This window comes from Meleagris gallopavo, chromosome 3 (genome assembly GCF_905368555.1).
Source record: "Meleagris gallopavo chromosome 3, MGAL_WU_HG_1.1, whole genome shotgun sequence".
Taxonomy (NCBI): domain Eukaryota; kingdom Metazoa; phylum Chordata; class Aves; order Galliformes; family Phasianidae; genus Meleagris; species Meleagris gallopavo.
Genome location: NC_139406.1, coordinates 83232746 through 83253531, shown reverse-complemented (window position 1 = coordinate 83253531; position 20786 = coordinate 83232746). Strand labels below are relative to the sequence as shown.

General features: G+C 45.1%; 1 protein-coding gene across 13 annotated transcripts in view; it reads left to right on the top strand.

Annotated features, from left to right (window-relative positions):
- The first annotated feature begins 8369 nt into the window (after positions 1-8369).
- MTSS1 (MTSS I-BAR domain containing 1) overlaps positions 8370-20786 on the top strand; it is a 117899-nt gene continuing 105482 nt past the window's right edge. For 9 of the 13 annotated variants that reach the window (XM_085221664.1, XM_085221665.1, XM_085221667.1 and 6 more), the window contains exon 1: positions 8370-8977. Coding sequence is in view for 12 of the 13 variants with exons in the window: in XM_085221665.1 (XP_085077791.1) it covers positions 8906-8977 (72 nt within the window). In the remaining variant the exon portion in view is untranslated. The remainder of the gene's footprint in view (positions 8978-20786) is intronic. The other 4 variants (XM_085221660.1, XM_085221657.1, XM_085221666.1 and 1 more) reach the window with 1 other exon arrangement.

The window sequence follows — 20786 nt, the reverse complement described above, 5'->3', positions numbered from 1 at the left end:
ACTCTGTCCACAGGACACAGCACAGAACACTTATTTTTATTATCTCGAGAAGAGAAGCATCAGCCAAAGAGGACAGGGCAGGGCTGTCAGATCTCATTTCCCTCTGCTTCACCTTCCTTTTAGAAAAGACATCTTCTCAGTTCAAGGAGCCCCTTACTTCTCTCAAGGCACTGGTCTTTACTGGAGTTTTCTTTAATTCTAGGAAATCATTAGGCTTCAAAATTCTGTTTTTATATATCTTGAATAAAGTCACATTGCTTCTGTGTTCACGTTGCTCTGCAACCCATGTCAAGTGAATGATGCTTTTTATTGCTCTGCCTCACAGCATGTTCTTCTCACTTACCTGAACAATCTGCAAGAATATCTGCAGGTAATGATCTCTCTTTAATACCAGTGATTCACTCTGTGCAATTGCACCATGGAGGAGCAAAGGACAGAATGTGTCAGAGGGGATGAATCCCTGCCAGCTCTCCTGGAGCAGTTGGGTGAGGCTGTGCCTGCTTAGGCCCAACTCTGCTGAACCAAGAGAAGAGTAGGAAAAAGTTTGCTTTTGGAGTTGGCATTGCCCTATGTTGGGGACATAAGGAGCAGAGTGAGGTGGCATGCTTCTTCTGTGGACAGCAGTGTTGGAAAGAGGTGGGATTTCTGATACAGAGAAACACAGTTGAGACAGCAGGAAAGGAGAGCAGGAAAGATCACTGGAAGAAAGTACTATTCAGCTTAATGTTTCGTCCCTCTTTTTTTTCTTTCTTTTTATTTTCCAAGGCAGGATATAGGGCAGAGCAGAGACCAGGGGGACAGAACTCCGTCACTGAGCCAGAACCGCTGCAGTGCTGACAGTATCTAGGTCAGAATGCAGTGATTCTCCATGGATGATGGATGTCTGCAGAGCTGAAGGTCAGCACTGGCAGTGGAGCCAAGCACTCCTTTTCCATTGAAAGGGCACAAAATCCCCCCTCATCCATCCAGTATCATTGAGAGGGGGCCCCATGCCATAGCCACCAGAGCTGAACTAATGCCCATCACTGATCACTGCTCCACAGAGCCGAGAAATCAGCGTTGCCATGGGATTCGGATAAAATAAGCCAAAGGATCTGGATATCAACCAAGTGCCCAGCTACCGGGGTCCTAAGAACAAAACTGATGCTGAATCTCTTCTCTAAAAATGTCACAGCTCACTTGCTCGCACTGGAGAACAATGTCAAATGTTATCCCCTATCATTCTCACATTTTGAATATCTGCACTTTGAAGTTTGTTTGGCTCCAGGCAAGCTTTTGCACTCAAACATTTATGTGCTTTGTCCAAACACTTTCATTGGCCTAATGAAAGATAATTCCTCAGCCAACAACCATACTGTCCTCAGTGAGATACAACTTTGGAAGCCAGCCGACCAACCATTCACAGACCATATATCACAGTGATGACCATGAACCTTCTCCCTCCTGCCACTGTGCCTCAGCCCGCTGGGACCAGATTGTGAAAGGATCAGCGCTTTCCCTGTATGTCATCCCCTAGCATTGTAAGACTGAAACCTGTCTCTCAAGATTTGTGCTAAATCGTGGGTCTTCCTCAGAGATTGATTCATGCAGCCATGGCTTTCAACGTCAGAAGAGACCACAAGATCACCCTGCCCGGTAGCAGAGGTCATCACTTTCACAGGCTTCACACCAACTCATGCTTTGTTAAAGCACGTCCTTCAAACAGATGACGGTCCCCTCTTGATTTGACAGCTGCAGAAGATGGAAGATCTGTATCTTCCCAGTACTGACAGAAGTTTAGAAGGTCATTCATGAGGTTTATTCCCAGTTATTGAAAGCACTAGGTGAATTTTCCTGTTTGTCTTGATTCCCAGCAGAAGACAACATCTAATTTTGTGCTCCTAACCTAAACTGTTAAACTGTTAGCCAGCCAGCTAACCAGCCTTCCTTCCCAGCAAGAGCTTACTATATATGAAGAGCCCTATAGTCTGGGATTTTGAGTATCAATACTAAGAAAAGGAGAGTGCCAAAAGAAATGTTCACACTTCTGGGTCGCTTCTGCAATGCTGGGGAAAGAGAACTGCTATTAACAAGTATCTGGGGGCAGTATCTGTCTCTTATTTGTATTTCAGGCGATAGCTAACACATTATAAGTGTTAATCTAATAAAATTCACACTGTCTGATACAGGATGCTTTGTCTGAACTAGCCAGCCTAACACAGATCAGTGCTTTGTTTCTGCCATAGTAGAACTTACCAGAACAGCATTTTTTACTATGAACATTTCTGCCTAAATCCTGCATGTTCTGATGCTGGGTAATTTCCTCTTCCAACTGGCACTGCACAAAAAGACCTGGAGTGTAAACCACGAGGTTTAGTGAGCACATAGTGCTTGCTTGTTGTAGGTGGGCACACACAGAGGTGCAGTAGCTGACCGGCCACCAGGACCTGATGCAGATCTCAGCTCTTTCTCTCACCCACAGCAATGGCCCCAGGATGCAGTGCTGTTCTTTGGTTCAGTACATAAATGGTTGCGCAAAGTTTCACTGATGAGAACAGAGGCAGTTCTTGAAGATAATATAGTGCACATTTAATTAATAAATCCTTATTAGTGGCCCTGGTTAGAAAAAGACACGGCTTCTGCACCTTTTCAGCTTGCAGATGTGATGCACCAAAAAATTCCCTGTTCTCAGCTCTGCAATGTGGATATCCTCATTTGGAGCTGACAGAAAGCAGTGTAAAGGAAGGACCTCCTCCATCTGTATGTTTTGTGCCCACCAAAGCTGCTCTTATCTACCTCCTGAAAAGACATAGAAAAGCTATTTTGTGGCCCAGACAGATCCTGGTGGAGCGGGGAGCACTGCACCACACAGGGTAAAACTGGTACAAAATGTTGCTAATCAAACACTTGGAAAGAAAGGAAGGAGAGAGAGAACAAAACTGTTACCCACTATTTTGACTGTTGAATCTGGACTATTCATAGTAACACACCAAGTGTATCCATCCTATTGCAGTAACGAGTGACAGCCGACTACTCAAACAATTAAGTTTTCCTTCTCCACCTCCAAAATTAAGGTCATAACCTCTTCTATTTACTTTTGGGATGTAGTAAATTAGAGCTCTGGCTTCATTGCAAAAATTAATTAAAGGAGTCACACAATGGTACCATTCATAGCTGTTCTCGTCCCTCCCCGCATTATGTCCTCATGTCAGCTCTCCTTGGTTTTAGTCCCAAATTCCAGTACGTGCTAGCCTGGATGTATTATTTGGGTAAGTAGGCTAGATTTTTCTTTTTGTCTATCGCCTTTGCTCCACTGGAAGAGCTCTTCTTGTTTCTGATTCTTCTGTTTCTTTTTTTTTTTTTTTTTTTTGAAGAATGCACACGCTGGCAGCTCTCAGCCCGATCTTACCTACCCAGATGCTTTTGCCTGTGGAGTCTGCGGCAGAACTGGACTCACAGGGAAACATTCACCTCAAGATTTCTCTTCGCTGACATCCCAGGTGTCTGGTTCTGTAAAACAGGATTAGTGTTCAAGTTGTTTTCATCAGAATTTCAAAAAATAAACACAGCTAAATAGGAAGAAAAAAAATACTCAATACTTCTGTGGAGCTGGAAGTCTGCCCATTGAAATACATTGTGGGTTTGGTTTTTTTTTTTTTTTTTCAGAAGCATTTCTTTGTGAATGTAATGCTTGTTTTCAAAGCTGGATTTATGGACTGGCAAAATAATGTTCTCCTTTATAGGAGAAAGTGTTGCATAACGTTTCATATGACCACATCCCGAGGTGGTTCAGCCCGCTGTGCGTACCGATAAACACGGACAGCAGAGAGTTCAGGAATACTGACATACTAAAACATGTGGCTTCCTGAGAATTCTGATTTTATATCCTATCTAAAGACTAAAGCAAAAGGAGGAGTGGCTGACAAAGGCTTGGGCTAATGCAGATGCAGGAGGTACAATACAGAAGGCAACTTTGGCATTTCTATGCAATTCTACTGAAGTCAAAGTTGATGTTGCTAAGAAGAAGGGCACACAAACTGTTTGCAAAAATGACACCTATTATAGGCTTGATTTATTTAGAGTGCTTAATACAAACATAAACTTTAAAAAAAAAAAAACAAAAACCTCACTGCTTGTCTTCATGAGTGCACTGAAGAAATTTAATCCAAACAGCCAGAGCAGGGGCCCAGGGCCTTGTCCACATGGCTTTTAATCCCTAAGGAAGAGACCTACAGCCTCTCTGGGCAACCTGTGCCAGTGCCCAGCCACCTGCAAGTGCTTCGTGATGTTCAAGGGGAATCTCCTGCGTTCGGGCTCGTGCTAATGCCTCTTGTCCTGCAAGGGGTTTAGGAGAAGGACATGGTAGGCCTATGCACCTTTACCGAACCTATCAGCCTGAGACAGCAAATGTTAATTTTTTTAAACACATTCAGGGATGGTGACTCAACCACCTCCCTGGGGAGCCTATTCCAGTGCTTAACAACCCTTTCTATAAAGGGTTTCCTGATATCCAACCTAAATCTACTCCAGCACAACTTGAGGCCATTTCCCCTCGTCCTGTCACCTGTCACCAGTGAGAAGAACCAACCCCTCTCTCGCTGTAAGCACCTTTCAGATATTGAAAGAGAGAAGTAAGGTCTCTCCTCAGCCTTCTTTTCCCCAGACTGAACAGTCCCAGTTCCTTCAGCCTCTCCTCATAGGGCATATTCTCCAAGCCCTCCACAAACCTTGTTGCCCTTCTTTGGACCTGCTTCAGCACCTCAGTGTCCCTTCCGTATTGAGACGTTAGCAAGAACAGCTTTTCACTATCAAAGAATAAAAACCCCACTGGTCTGTAATGTCCAAGCATGCATGCCCTGGTTCTCATCTTTTGTTCCTTGTGAATAGAGACAGTTGTGGCATGGACTATTTTTTCCTATTTTTTGGGAAGGAGGGAAGAGGAAGATTGATATTAGTCCTTCAAAAATAAATGTTTCATCCCCAGTGTGCTCTGAATGAACTACATCCCCGCCTAGATTTTGAAAATGTACTGCTTTTTCTGTGTGTGTGTGTGTTTTTTTTTTTTTTTTTTTTTTTTCTCCAGTGAAAAGCTTACAGCTGAAAATGAGCCTGCATTGATATTTTGCTGCAGAGTTGTTGCCTGTAGGTAGGCTTTAGATGGAGCTGTTCTGTGCAAATCAATCCAGGCAAAGCAATAGCAGCTGCTATTTTGCCAGCAAGCAGAAATATTTGCAGAGGTACCCACACTACAGTAATGCTGCTTGAAAATTTAAAAACAGTTTGGAATGTAAAAATAATTTGAATAGAGTTAGAGAAACAAAACATTATATCACATGTTTTGAAACCAGAGATTGCGAACACTTGCTCCACAGCTCCCCAGCTACACGTATGAGTAGTAATTAACAAATCCTTTTTGGAATAATACAGATTTCTGACTAGTGATAGGGAGGGCTTATTACTGCCTATTAGTAATGCCACTGGGATGGCATGCTCACATGAACTCCACTCGGTTTCCTCCATTTTCCCTCAATTCTTTTTCCCATCCTTCTGGCTGTGTTGCCTGCCATCTTCCTTTTTCACTGCAGTAGGCACTAAGAAGTGGCCTCACCTGCTCATACAAATAGAGCAGGATGGGATCCAGTGAGCACCTTGAGGGCTGAAGGAAATCATGCCAGTGATTCAGCCGCATGGAAGTAGTTGGGCTCATTTTCCTGAATCGCTGAAGAGGAAAAATACCATTGTCCTTCAAAATATAAATCACTACCAGAAAGTCTCCAACAGGGACAGAATACCTGTTCCATGCAAAAAGTATACACTTGTTCTTCAAGCTTATGAACATATTTTAGGAAGGCTTCCGAACGAAAGATGTTGTGGAAAAATAGTGGAGTATTATACTATTAATTTGCATCAGTTTCTTAGAGAGATAATTCAATTAAATATTTCAGCCTTTAGCAATCAATTTTTTTTTAATCGTATCTCTTTTAGAACTGTCAACCACTTGAAGGAACAGCCCTTGATTCTTTCTTGATTGTATATAAGATGAGGCAATTTTTCCTTGGGGAATAACATTAGCTAAATTAGGAACACTGTAATTTAAAGGTGATTAAGTACCTTTTGTGATTGTTGTTCTATGACTTCAATCTGATAACACTTAAGTGCATGTGTAATCTAGTTTTCTACAGGGCTGCTCACACTAAAGAACAAGTGGGCTTAAACCTTTGTTAGAACAGGACTTAAATGAGCACCATGGTTACACGTTCTTGTGCTTTTAACAAATTTTAAGGTTGACATCGGCTGGGGGTTGCCAGAAAGGAGGAACTTAGCCTTCCCACTGTCAAGAAACAGTGTCGGCATTTGCCCATGCAACAGGATATTGTACAGAATGTCATCACTTGGAAATGAAACTGTCCCCTGTAACAAGGGCTCCTGAGTATAGAAACAGCCTTTGACCATAATGAAGTTTTGCAAATAATGCTTGCAGGAAGTGATTTGCTATAAATCAGTCAAGCAGATCCCAGAAATAAGAAGACAGATGGTGACCTGACCGTACTGCAACATCACCAGACTTCTTCTTACTCGCACTTTAAACAAGTACTTGGGCTCATGTCTCTAAAGAAAAATGCTCCCTCTTACAGCTGGCTGAAGCTGAATTGCCATTTTGTGGAAAATTCTATCGTTAAAAGGGGCTAAAGGAAGAATAAAGTTTGAAGTCTGAATCTTCCTTCGCTGATAAAGAAAAGTTTCAGTCATCAAGACTTTATTTTGATGGTTTTAAATCATATTCTCTTGCTGTTATGCTGCGAACAAAAATTTGAAAATATAAAATAAACACAATCAATAACTGATAAGTACAGTGAAAATAATATTTGAAATGAAAATATAATGAAAGGAAGAAATAAAATTCTTCTACTTGTGATGCTCCAGCTTGATTTCTTGTCCTATGAAGGTACAGGTTGTTGAAGTCCTGATGGTTTATTTTTTCTGGAACCAGCACATTCCAACAGACCCCTTCCCACTGGGGAGCTCTCCACACTACAGAGATGTTCTGGTCAGTAATTCAAGTTACAGTGGTTTTTGCAAATTTGCAAGGGAAAAATAATTCCCTTACATCATGTGCCAAATTCTCCTGTTACAATTTATTGAAGCTTGAAATGCTTGCTTCATTTTTCTATTGCATACCTGCTTGCTGTTTCATCACTCTATGAAGATTTGTTGCCGAGCGCAGAACAGCCAACACTGATTTATTAACTGAAGCACTAACGCACAGCTTGAGAAACAACCTTTTCTTTACAGAAGGGGATTTCTCTCCATCCTGTCCCATACACATTGTGTGTTCTGCAGCCTGTCAGCCCTTTGCACTGGAAATCCTGTCTGCTATTTTTCATCACTGCTAATTAACACACAGATTGTAACCCATCCTGTGCATGTGCTGAAGTGAAGCAAAACCCAGTGGTGTTCTGCACTGGTTACTCTCAGGAAAAGATTAAATAGGTGATATGTAATAATGATAGTAATTGATAAATAGTTTTAATATCTTTTTAATTGCAATACTCAAATTTGTAAATTGCCAGTTGCTGGTTGTGCATATACCTGCATGTGTAAGTATAGGCAGAGATAAAAATATCACCTAAAACACCTAAAGATTACAGAGTCATAGGATCACAGAATGGCTAGGGCTGGAAAGAACATCAAAGCCCACTCAGCCCCAACCCTTGTCATGGGCAGGGCTGCCTCACACCAGACCAGGCAGCCCAGGGCCCATCCAACCTGACCCTGAGTGTCTCCAGGGATGGGGCACCCACAGCTTCTTTTGGGTCCCCTCCATCTTGGGATAATCCATGATTCTGTGATTAATTTCAGAGTTCAGAAGCGGCACGGCTCTGGGTATGTAGTTGTATGCCTCCAGTTCCATTAAACAAAGTAAACTCACCCATGTTTGCAGGCCCTGAGCCGCTGTGTTTCTATAGAGAATTTTAACCTCAGTGTTTTATAGAGGTGGGGAAGCAGCATTGAGCGTTTCCTTGTGTCTTCACTAAAGATTCAGCCACCATTTGGGGTGGGCCAGCACAGAGCCAGGAGTTGGACTCTATCCTTAGGGTCCCTTCCAACCCGCGGCACGCTATTGTTCTATCATTTCCTGCCCAGGTAGGCCTAGGTGGGCAGCCCACTTGGCATTTTTCACCTGAAACAACGTAACCTAGTGCAAATGCACCGAATAACAAGCAGGAAAGCATTCCTCCCCGCCAGCCGGAGATACCCGGCGACGTGCACACGGGGCGCATCCTGCCGGCAGCGGGACGCGAACCCGCGGTACCAGAGGCGCTCGCGGCAGGCAGGTCGAGCCGAGCCGCTGACGCAGAGGGGCGGGGTCGGGCTGCGGAGCGGCAGCGGCGGGAGGAGGAGGAGGAGGAGGAGGAGGGCTCGGGCGGATCCGCCGCCGGAGAGCGGCTGGCGTTGTGGAGCGGGCGGTCAGCGGATCGGGACTGCAGCCTTCTCCCTGTTTGGCGCTGCGAGCTCTCGGGCGCAGCACGCGGTCCCGTCTCTTCCTGTAGATAACCGAATCGGTCGTTTTTATCGTTCCGCGCGCACCCTCCAGCGCCCGCCGGTCCCACAGCGATGGGCTGCGGTGCTGCCCGGGGGCGGGAGGGCAGCGCGGCGCGGAGCCGCACGGAGCTCCGCAGCGGAGCCGCGCGCTGCGCGTAGCGCCTTCCGCGCTCCGTCCTTTTTTTTTATTTTTTTCCTCCCCTTATTTTTACATTTTTAGAGGTAATCGTTTTGAGGCGGAGACGAGCCGAGGTAGTTTTTGCCCGTCTGTCCCCGTGTCTGGGTGTTCCGGTGAGGTGGGAGCGGGGGTCTCGTTTCTCGTAGCCGAGCAGCGGAGCCGCAGCAGCGTGCGCGTCCTCCTCCCGTCTGCCGGGCGAGGAAAATGGAGGCGGTGATCGAGAAGGAATGTAGCGCGCTCGGAGGGCTCTTCCAGACCATCATCAGCGACATGAAGGTAAGGGCCGGGGCGGCCAGGTGAGCCCGCGGCACTGCCCGGGGAAGCGCACGGCAGCGGGGAGCTGCGCGGGGCTCGGGCGGCCCCGGGACGCGGCTCCCCCCTGCCTGCCTCCCTCCATCCCGCCCGCTGTTATCTTGCAGCAGGGGCAGCGTTTTCCGAACCTGTCAGTTTTTTTTTTCCCCTTATATCTGTTTTTCTCTTTTCCTCCTCCACCTTCTGTTCTTTTTCGTTATTATTTATTTTATTTTTGGTGCTGCTGGCCCCCAGAATGAAGACAGCGAGGCGGGTGCCAGCCCTGGGTGGGGCTGGGAGGGCACGGAGGGATTCCCGATGAGCGCGGTGTAAGGGAACCTCAGCTTGGAGATGCTCCGAAGTTGGCTGTGGCTCCGTTGCCTCTCGGTGTGCACTGTGGTGTTATTTTCTAGAATCGGAGCACAGCTTGTGCTGGAGGAGGCCATAGAGATCACCTATTTCCAACTCCCCGTGTATGCACATGGAGGGGCTGATCGCTGCTTTCTGTGTGTGCGTGCAGTGCACTGAGTTCCTCGGTTTCTCCCAGCCGTATGCAGAGACCTTGCTCCCAAATGGTCCCTTGGAGAACAGCTCCGAATCCACCCCTGGCATTTGTGCAGGCTTCCCTTCTGCCTCCCGCCCTTTGCTGGTGGAAACGAATAGTGTGGAAGGAGACCCACGCTGTGCCAGCCGTGCCTCCCGCCAGCCCCGTACTGCAGAATATTGCAGCGTTCCCCCAGACAAGGGCAGGCTGTTTGCCTGCAGGCTCGTCTGCAAAGGACACAAGATCTGCAGAACCAGAGGGACGGCTGCACCTATGGGTGCTTGAATGGGTGCAGGGCATCCTTACCCCAAAGCTAGACGAGGGCTGCTCCTGGACGGAGCCTTGGCATGGGTGAATGGCTTCCAGTATATTTGAGGGGAGGAGAAGCTGCTTGCGTTTTTTTTGGCAAGGGTTCAGGTGCACCTTCCTCAGAACAGATCCTGTGAGACGTTTAATTAAAGCTTGGCTCGCAGAGAGCTGGCGGATTGCGGGGAGGAGGAGGAGATGTGCGTGCGTCTGACAAGACAATGCAGCAGTCCTGCCGCCGTGCTGCCCGTGGCCCCGGTGCTTCATAGCAGCTCCACTTAACGTGAATCTGCAAACCCCACCCTGGACAGGGAACAGTCACAAATCCTGGGATCCGGTGGAGTGGGCTTTGCAGGGAACGTGCCGGAGCTTCTGTTCTGACCTCCAGCCTGAGGCGCGGTGACAGTGTTTGTTCCCTGTTTTCCACGAGCAATGCACTTTGATTTTTCATGCTCTTAAGCAAATACACATTGGCTGTGTCGATTTATTTTTTGTGTGCACTGTTACTTGCATGGGAATGAAAGCTGTTTCTCAGAAACATGTTGACATGAGCATATGGGGATGTGCACAGGTGTGAATTTTTATTTTAATCCACTATAGCAGTGGAACCTGTTTGGTGAACTGGGAATTACTGGGGAGGGAGGTTTGGGAAAAATCACAGCGTGGTAGCTGGTGCGATTAAAGAATCTGTTCGTTATTTAGTGTGAGTCGAACAAACAGTTTGTACCTGTGCTTCAATTCAGTGAGGTGCTGTAGGGCTCATTGTGAATTGTGTGCAAAGAATCGTGACACTTTCCTGGAGGGGAAAAAAAAAAAAAAAAGCAGCTATTTTTGACAGCAAACCAGAATCTTGCAGCTAATCATACCTTCGGTAGTAAAGTGGAAATTAGCATTTTAAGTGCTGCTTCATGCAGTCGGGTCTGTGTGGGCAGGCTTCTGGCAGAATCTTGGAGATGTTGCGTGGGGGTCTGCCCACGCACTGCCAATGCACTATCTATGCCTATTTCTCATTATAGGCAGAGATCAAGGCCCCAAATGCCCTGCAGTGCTGAGGGATTTGCTGCAGCATCCGCCTTTCTTAACTAAATAATTTGCAGGTTCTTTTTATCGTGTGTATTGCTCTGCCTTCATCTTTGCTGTGAAGACAGCAGGGTTAATCAGCACCATAGTGAGAGTGCTCTGAAGTTGTGCCAGTGGCTGCAGATAGGTGGTGCAGCCAAGGTGATGAGCACATGGTGTGTATGGACTGACTTTTAATTTTTGTCTTTGTTCACTCTGATAGTGAGCTACCTCAGGTGTACTCGGGGTTAATTCCGAGCTCTCCTTGATGTCAACGAGGTTACAGAAACGGGAAGTGTAATCCTGAGTAATGTGATTGCTCGTGTCCATTTGTCTCAGCGCTGTGTTAACTTTCAAAGTTAATGAGGCCTCTGCAGGCCAATGTGGCTTGATGTGTCACATTTTTTGATAGCGAGTTTATCTCGTGTTGGCTGAGTTGTCTGCCTTTAATGTTTTCTCCAGAAACTCCTTTTTTTTCTCAGTCCTCTACCAAAAACAGTTTTGTGATTAACACTCAACCAAACGAGCTCCAGATTAATAATGAGCAAAGCTATGTCACTTTGAGAACATTAAGTTAAACATAACGAATAAAACAAGTATAACAAATAATGTAAACATCTAATGCAGCATTTTAATGCCCATAGGATGGGTTGGAAGGGGTCTCAGAGCCTACCCAGCCTCAACCCCTGCCATGGGCTGGTTGCCCCCACCAGCTCAGGCTGCCCAGGGGCCCATCCAGCCTGGTCCTCAGCTCTCTGGGCAGCTGTGCCGGTGCCTCACCACTGTGAGTGAAGAATTTCCTCCTAATATCTAACTTAATGTGTGGAACTTCAGTATTGTAATACAGGGAATCCATGTTTTCCATACAAAATGAGGGTCAAGTTTGTTGAGTAGTACGTAAGCATACGTGGTAATGGAACTGGTTGTAGAAGGTCTACAATGGGAATTGTACTCAGCCATTGTGTTCGAGAACTCGATTCTTGCATTTCAAGGTCAGATTAAAGAATTCTAAAATAGGAAAATCCTGCCCATCCCATCCCTAAGTTTTTTGTCCATTGTCACAGCCTTGGCGTGTGCTATGATGCATCACTGAGTATGTGGCACTTGGAATTTGTCGTGCTCTTATGTATGATCTCTTTCAAAGTGATGGAAGTTTATAAAAGAAAAAATTAAGCATGCATGTCCCCTCGGAGGAGCAGTTCTGTGCGCAGCATTCAAGTGCTGTGCCGTTTCTCTTTGAACGCAACATACTTTCTGGGGCTCCCCGTGGGAAGAGAGCATTTGATCTGGATGGTTTGTAACTCATTTCTGGCAATTGAGAAATGAGATGCTGTAATGTGCAGTTAATTTCAATATTTCTTGTAGTGCAAAGCAAATCTCTGCAGATAATTTTTGGGAGGGCCTGTTGCGTATGGGTTTCAAAAGATGTTGTCTTTTCATGCAGAGAGCATTCTCTTTAATGCTACTTTTTGCTATGAGTCCTAATTTTATGTTTCTTTTAATCACAATGTTCTCTCTTAATGGAAAAAGGAGAAAAGAAAACACTGAAATCAGCAGTGTTTATAGCTTATTGCTTGACGTTGTTTCTTTTCCTTTCACATGTTCTTCATTTGTCTTCTCTCTATTGCCAGCAGGTGTTTTGGTAGGCAGGACTTGCAGCACCCAAAACCATGGGATAGGCATGGGGGGGAAGGCAGATGGGGATGTTGGACCCATGCTGATTGTCCATGACTTCAGTTATACTGAGAGAGTGTACTGAATTCTGTGATTCTGGTGAGGCTCAGTCACCAGAGGTGGGAGTGAAGCTGTGAGGAGCACTGTAAATTGTGAACAAAATAAGAAGGTTCCAGAGGAGGAATAAAATTTTAGAGAATTTCAGATTTTTTTTTTTTTCATGTGTATGTGTCTTATTTGTGATCTTTTAGCTGAAATCTGAATGAAAACAGCGTTTTGCTTTTGGCAGCAACTTCTACTTTTGTGCTGTAAAAGAAGTGACCCTTCCCCTTCCCCCCAGTGGAACTCTGGGGTGGGAAGGCAGCATCTCTTTGCCTTCAGCCATGCAAAGCTCCTGCCCTTGTTTTCCACCAGAGGAGAAAGAAGTGAGCATATGGGCATGAGAAATATTTATGTTTTTTTTTTTTCGCAGCCTCTTATCTGCGATTAGGATGTGACTGGTGAGAAGCAGCATTTTAATCTTGCTTTTTGTGGAAGATGGAGCCGGGGGTGGTCATGTTGAGGATTAAGAACCATTTGTTAAGTAGGCATGATTTGCTTGCGAGGGATGGATGGCCTTGTGCTGCTCACATCAATAATATAAACTGAGTCAAAAAAATATTTGCTGGAACAAATAGGAAGGCTGAGGCGGTGCCTGTGACAAGTGCAGCTGTGGGCCCTCTGCATCCATGTCAGTCCAAGGGGCAGCCTGTGTGTATGGGCAGTCTGTAAAGCTGCTGCCATTGATGTGGAGTGATTTGACAGAGCTGCAGCTGTGCTGTATTTGAAGCCTGGTCTCTCTGCAGAGCTGAGGAATGTTCAGTTCAATGACTTTAAGGTCTAGTTTCAGTCCAGCTGTTGGGGATGGTAATTGTTCTAAGGAGAACAGAAAAAGTGGAATGTGTCATGTGCAGGTGAGGCTGGGAGGGAGCCCCTCTGTTGTGCCTTTGCCACATGAGCTTTGTGGCACTGGCACATCCCTGGCATGACAATCTTTAGGGCGGCCTAATTCTATTCCAAACTCAGAAAATGGTCGTTTCTCCCTTTTCCCAAAAAGCGTGACATGAGTTAATTTCCCCTCTATGCAGCTGCAGCTTTTTCTCCCCATTTTCTTGTTCCTAGAGGTTCCACCAGTATGGCACATTGTCCTGAGCCTGTCGCTCTGATTTCTTACCATTCGCACTGATTTCCTACTCCACTGTCTTGCTCGCCTTTCTGAAGCAGCTGCAACATCATTCTGTAAACATCTCTGTGGGGGAGGCAGCGGCGTGGAGGGCTGGCTGAAAGAATGCTGGTGCAGGAGGGCTCTGCTGCACACCCGCTTCAATGCTAGGGCTCAGACAGCATGGCATAACTGGGAACATACTTGCAAAACATTTATTATTACTAGGGACACATTCTTGGTCTGCATATGCCTGTGTGAGTGCTGGCAATTCATACAGCTGCCAAACGTTCGCTGCATAAATGTGTCCGATGCGGGCTTGTTCTGGGGCATACCAAGGGCAAAGATTTTTAATGCCTTTTAGAAGTAGTACTTTCGGACCTGCTGGCATGCCAAGAGCTGTGTGATAGAGGTTGCTGTGCTGGAAGCGTGGAAGGACTTGTGCAGTGCTGCATGAATCACAATTGACTGAACAAATGTTGGAGGACAAGAAGTCTGTAATTACAGACTCAGTGCTGGTTAATACCTAACCAAAGGTGATAGTTGGGAGAGTTTGCTGCTTCCTTCCTCAGTTTTGCACGTGTTGTATTGTAAAAAAAAGTACACCACTACCTTCCTTTCATTTTTTTTTTTGTGATGTGTTTTTCAAGCTGTAGAAGTTGGTGCAGTTAGCAGTGTTTCTGTGTACTTGTAATTAGCGTATTGTGCTTAATAGCTTCTGAGATACATCTTTGAGTTTTATGGTCTGCGCATGTGTAACCTTGAAGATGGGCAGAAAGTGCTCAATGACAGCAGGGTAGGATCTGTAGCTAAAGAAGTGTGCTGGTCTGCTTCAGAGCACATGAAGGTGGGTGGGTGCTAAGGCATTTGTCTCTTCAAGTGTTGGCTTTCCAACTCCAAATGATGTCTGCCTTGGTGCTGTAAGGTGTTGAGTGCTGCCCCATTCACTGCTATCTCTGCTGACCTTTAAGGAAGGTAATTGAGTTCTTCCTGCTGAGCTGTGAAATAGTCTGACTGAGATGTTTGCAAGGACAGGAGACAAAATGTCTAGTAGCCTTGTGGTTAGACCATGGTGGTTTTCATCTTCAAAGTGCTCTGGAAGCGTGTGACTTAGCTCCCAAAGAATGGCTTCCATTTTAGAGAGAGGCTGCAGGTTCTGTGACTACTACTCCTTTCCCCTAGGACAACAAGAAATTGAGTGCATGTGGAGCACTGAGTTAATGAAGAGATGTTTTTATAAGCTCCTTGTGTGCAACACGTATTGCTATGCACATCCACACCACACACACCATTTATCTTCGTTGCTGCTGTTTCCCCTGTGATAACCCAGTGTTTGCAGGCAGAACAGATGACTTCTACAAATGAATGATCAGCTCTCGATGCAAGTTGAGTTCTTCTGTAACTGAAATTAAGGGCTGACTGTTTCTTAGTGGAGAGGGATGACTGGAGCATCTTACCCACAGGGTGATAGAAATAGAGAGTGAAGAATCTGGCGGTCTAGTGAACATGAACTCTGTGGTTTTTTGCAGTTCTAGTCAGTGAACATAGGTGTACAAACAGCATTTAAGAGATCACCTTGGATGTTTTTAAGTACTCTTATAAACCTGTGAATGCTGGTTCTGTTGGTGTACACAACGCTAGCGACAAGCATGTACCTAGAGAAATCCAGTTCGTGGTATAAAAAGGTTCACTTGATTTGGATGCATGTCAGTATCTGTTGCCAGAGTACGGATGTTTGTTGGGTCCTGGAGATTGCTTTGATTGCTGGTGTGATAGCAGTTGTGCTGAGATTGAGCAACGAGTGCTCAGAAATGAGGGTTTCTCCTGCTTCATGGGGGAGTTGGGAAGAGGTGCTGAAAGCCCATCCATGATGGTGTTACCAGCACAGGGCTGTTGGCTCTCTGTAATACTGTCCTGTGTAGGCATTAGCTTCAATGAATTAATGCCTCTTGATGTTTTAATTACCTTAGTTTTGATCCAGCTGAAATATTGTGGGTTTAGAAAATAGCTGCCCAGTATGCACAGAGGCCGCTTAATGATTCAGTGGATGAAAGGCAGTATTGATGAGTCTCTGAGGAGAGATCTGCTATTCAGGCTCGCAAACTTGTTTAGACCTGCAGGGAAGAGTGTGGAACTAAATGCTTCCTCTGGAAGACTACTTAATGTCTAGCTCTTTTAATGCAGCATGGGATAAAAGGTTCTCCTCTAGAAGCTGTGTCTGGTTGGTTGTTTTTTCCCGACTCTTGTGGATACTCCTGTGTTTAGAGAGGGAGGGACCATATGTTTATATACGATGTATTTTCTCACAGTGTGAGTATAACTTTTTTATTTGCTAATTACCCAATCTAACTTGGATTTAAACTCTGATGTGTTTGCTTTGGAGATGGGTTTCTTCATCTTACAAATTGTGCAAGTATGCTGCAGATGGCCTGGATTTGTTGTGGTCCTTATAGATGTGGTGAAGAGGCACACAAGAGGCTATCCAGGATGTGATGTTGGAGTTGTTGGGGATGAGTTTGGAGGACTCCTCATGGTGCTCCAAACCAAAGTCAAGCCATGGGCAATGGTGTCCTTTTAAATATGGGCTAGTGGGGTGCAGGTTTTGTTATAATACAAATTAAAGTCTCTAGAGCTTTAGAAAAAGTCATGCCTGACTTGAGTTCCCCCTGTCTTTAAATGATGAGATCTACTCACTGTCTCTGTTCTTGCTAAGTGGTTCCGTGCTTCAGTGCTGAGAGAACTCGTAATTCTTCAGAAATTGCGGGTTGTTTGGGGAATGTAGAAATCACTGATGGCACTGAACCAGTGAATGTCCTCTTCTGGAGTTTCTAGAGTTTCTTGACTGGGTCTTTTGTCTTGACTTTATTGAGGTACAGCATCATTACCCTTACCCTAGAGCAGCTTTTACTCAGTGTTCTGATGCTGTGTTTGACCAAAAACCAAACAGTTGTGAAAACACTGAATAAATGCCTCCATGATACATAGAAGAAATTTGTAGTAGGCAGTTTTTTTAATACCATATGAGATTTCTTCAATACTGTATTGTTGTATAATCTGCAGTGTCGTGGCAATGTAGAGCTTGGCATGTCCATTTTACTGAGAACCCTGATGAAAGCTCATTTCCAGCCCCTGCCCATTCCCTGAACAAGTGGTAAAGATAATGGAAATGGAGGCATGGAGACAATATTTTATTTTAATTGCCTCTGCTTCAGTTCCTGGAGGGTAGTTACAGGTTAAATGACATTGTAATCTGATTTTCGACATACTTTTACTTTCACTTGCATATTCCAGAACCTCTCAGACATCACGTTTGTACCTGTATCCTCCCTTCCTCCAGTCAGTAAGGCACGTGTTTGGTTTGCGTTATGAAATCTGTGAAATTCATGCCATCTGCTGTTGCCGATATTCCATTCCTGACCCAGCAAGCGCTCTGCACACATCGAGTTTCCCTTGCTGCTAGAAGTTCCCCTATGCGTGGCAGTGTCTTTAGCTTAGAAAGACAAAAGGGACTTCCCAGACTTGCAGCCCCTTTTCTAGCAGTATTGGAGCACTCTGTTTTCCTCTGCATGAGTTTGTTGCTCTTTCATAAAGAGTTCCTGTGAATAAGCTCCATGCCCCTCCTTGCCTGTTTCATTGGTCTTAAGGCTGGAGGAACTGTCCAACCTAGAGCATCTCTGCTGCAAGTATACGACTGGTAGTTTTTGTCCTTCCCCACTGGAAAACAGCCAGTGGACATCATCAGGCTGTGGGCTGCTCTTGAAATCAGTACTGGGGCTTTGCTGGCTCGGTTCTGGTTTTGAATTTGAGATGTATCTGAAATGAGATAAATGAAAGAAAAGTACTCTTGGTATAAGTGCGTGCAACAATGCATCTTCATCTGATTATTCAGGTTTCACTGTGTTGGAAGATTGAGACTGTTTTGGTGAATGGTTGGAAAATAAAGGTAGTTTAAAAAGCTTCATAAGACAGGTTCTTGAATTGCTTATTTTTTGACCTAAAAAGAGGAAAAGCTTGCGAGAAGAAATTTGAAGTCATTAGGAACTTCATGTAAGGTGATGTTAAGTCTCATCTCACCTGTGTCTTCCAAGAGCTTTTGTAGCTTATTAAAGGACTATGCAGTCTTATCTGTCTGGCTTGACTGAATGTGTGAGCTGTGCAAAGAAATATGGTAGCACTGGGTAGTGCTCTGTAACCTTTGCACTTGTGCCTAGCCAAGCTGCCTCTTCCATGGATGGCTATTAATTCTTTAAGAAGAGAGGAAAAACTTCCAATGCCAGGTGTTAGCTGAATAGGGAAACTGATTGTTAGCCACTGCATCTTTCTACATGCCAAGACATCTGTGGCTGGAACCCTTTTTTCAGATTGTCATTGTTTTCCTGCACCTTTCCTCTCTGATTTTTCCTGTTTTTCATGTTGAAGGATCCCTGGAAAAATGATAGCTTCTGTGTGCAAACCATACTTAATTATGCAGGCCATTTTTTGAATGTAACATCTGTGACTGCATGCTATCTAGCACAGTAAAGTTTCTCTGCTACTTGAAGGTAGCGTAGTGAATTACACAGACGTGAAACATTTGTAGTAATCCTTGTAATTCTGCTATCTGATAAAACTATATAGTAAATCCCTCGCTCTAGGCATCGTTTACTTTGGAGGTTGGGAGGTCTGGTGCAATAGCAAAGTTACAGTTTTTTGTTCCAGAGGCAGACATGTGGCATTTGGATGTGTTACTGGGGTGTGAAGCTGGGTAATAGCACTGTGTGTTTGGGACTCAGCCTCTTGGCAGGTCGTGGCTGAATGATTATATTGAGGTGGAGAAGGCCTAACTCCTGTAGCTTGAGCAGTGCTTTTTTGTCCTCCTTATTGAAGTCTGCAGAGAGTCGTTCCGTACTCTTCTGGAAGGAACACAGCTCTTGCTTTGATAACCTGTGAGATAAAACCAGGGCATTGCCCGGCAGTTCCCTTTCTCTCCTACCTTTTTAGCTGGAACATCCAAAATTAGATTCTCAATTTGCCATACTGTAGAACAGCTCTGTCTCTCTCCCCGCACCGTGAAAGTTGAGATGAGCTGTTGCTGTGAACAAGATACTGAACTGTTTCTGTTGCCTTTGTAGTCAGCATCCCAGCAAGAGCTGATAATACGGTTGAAAAGCCTTTCTGATAAATGAAAGCTGTTAAAAGAACACAGTCAAGGGTTTTTTGAAAGATGAGGTGCATCTTGTCTTTGAGATCTGGAGTGCCTGGAAATAAATTATTAAAGGAAATGTCTTTTCACCTCATGGAGAAAAGGAGAGGCATTGTAACTTGCTGGCAAAAGGTGTGACAGAATGGATTTTTCCTGTCAAGACTGCTGATAACCAAGTTGTAATCTTAAATTAAAAAAAAGAAACATTCTGGGTTCTTGTACTTGTCATTAGATGCAATCGATAACAGTTTCAGAAAAACTGGATCCCGTGCTGCAAGCTGTATCAAAAAATCCTTGATCTCCTCTTCTGGCATTCTCCTATTGGAGAATCGCTGGCTTGAAAGGAAGAGAAAAACTTTAGTAAAGGTCTTTAGAAATGTGTTTGTCTAAGGTGGCCGTGCTGGGGGTTCCACGCTCCCCTCAAAAAACAAAAGATTCTTTGTCTGTCTGGGATTTAAGTGCTCCTGTGGCTACCTGCTAGCAGGAGGTGATTAAATCCTGGAATGGTCTGAGTTGGAAGGGGCCTTTAGAGATCCTCTATGCCCTTCCCTGGTGTGGTGTATGGACCTTGGCCAGCTATTGGATGCTCACCCACTCCTGCTCCTCCTCAACAGAAAGGGGGAAATGCTCATGAGTTGAGATAAAGATGAGGAGAGCACTTCCAAATTCTGTCAGGCAATGTATGTTCAACTGGGGAGATTAAATCTGTCACCAACTGAAATAGATTTGAATGGTGAGAAAGAATGGGGAAAAATTCAAACACCTTTTGCCCACTTACCCTCCACAACCCCTTCAGGAACACATGTGGCCACAGCTCCTTCAGGAAATGACCTGCTGCTGTAGGATGGAGATGGGCTCTGCAGCACCTGGGCTCCCTCTGCTGCTTTTCTATTGCTTGGGGCCTCCTCCTTGCCCTGTGCCTGCTGTGCCCTTGCTGAAATCTGTTTTCCCCAAGGTGCTAGAAGCCTAACTGCCGGGCTCAGTGCAGTGAGGCCGTTGGAGCCTGGTGTGTCGGGGTGTTGCAGGTGCTTCCCACCTTAGCCTGGTATGTCTCAATACTAGTTGTGCACATCCCTAAGGGAAAGCTATTCCACATCCTTAATTGGGAACTGGCAAAGTAGGTGACAGGCGTGAGGCACCATCTTGTTTGTCAGCCTGGAGGCAGAAGGGCAGTGCCCTGTCTGGTGGAGATCAGCTGGAGCGTGACTGGACCCTGGCATCAGGTGACTAATCACTTGTAAACCGACTCATTAAGCAATAAGATGCAATAATGGGATGTTATGGCTTACCAGTGACAGCCTCAAGCTGAAGTTAAGGTATATGCAGGGGCTTGGGGGGCTTTCATGCCTCGGACAAAAGCATTATGGTGCAGGAGTGTTGGATCTGAGACAGCTGAAGAAGAAAAAAGCAATTAGGCACAAGTGTATTTTGGGGGAGATAAGCCCTGAATCAAGCCATTAATGGTTTTCAAGACCATTTAAACGAACCTGGATTGTAACAGATTTCTATTTTAACCTGGGAGGAGCTAAAACGAGGATTTCTGACCCAGATGCTTACAGCTCTTCTCACGAGTTTCTCTGAGGAGGGCTATGAGGAAAGGCATCGCGCTGCTGGTACGGGTACTGCCAGCACCTGAGCCTGATGTTAAAGGGGGAAGATTGATTTCCTTTATCGACCATTTGAAATTGGAAATTGCAGAGGGAGCTGAGGGAAATGCAGCATTTAAAAATACTGTTTTAATACTCTTTCAAAATTGGGTTTACAGTAAAAAATAACTTAATAGACAGACAGTGAATTCTTCCTATTGCTTCTTGGTGTTGAGAAAGTA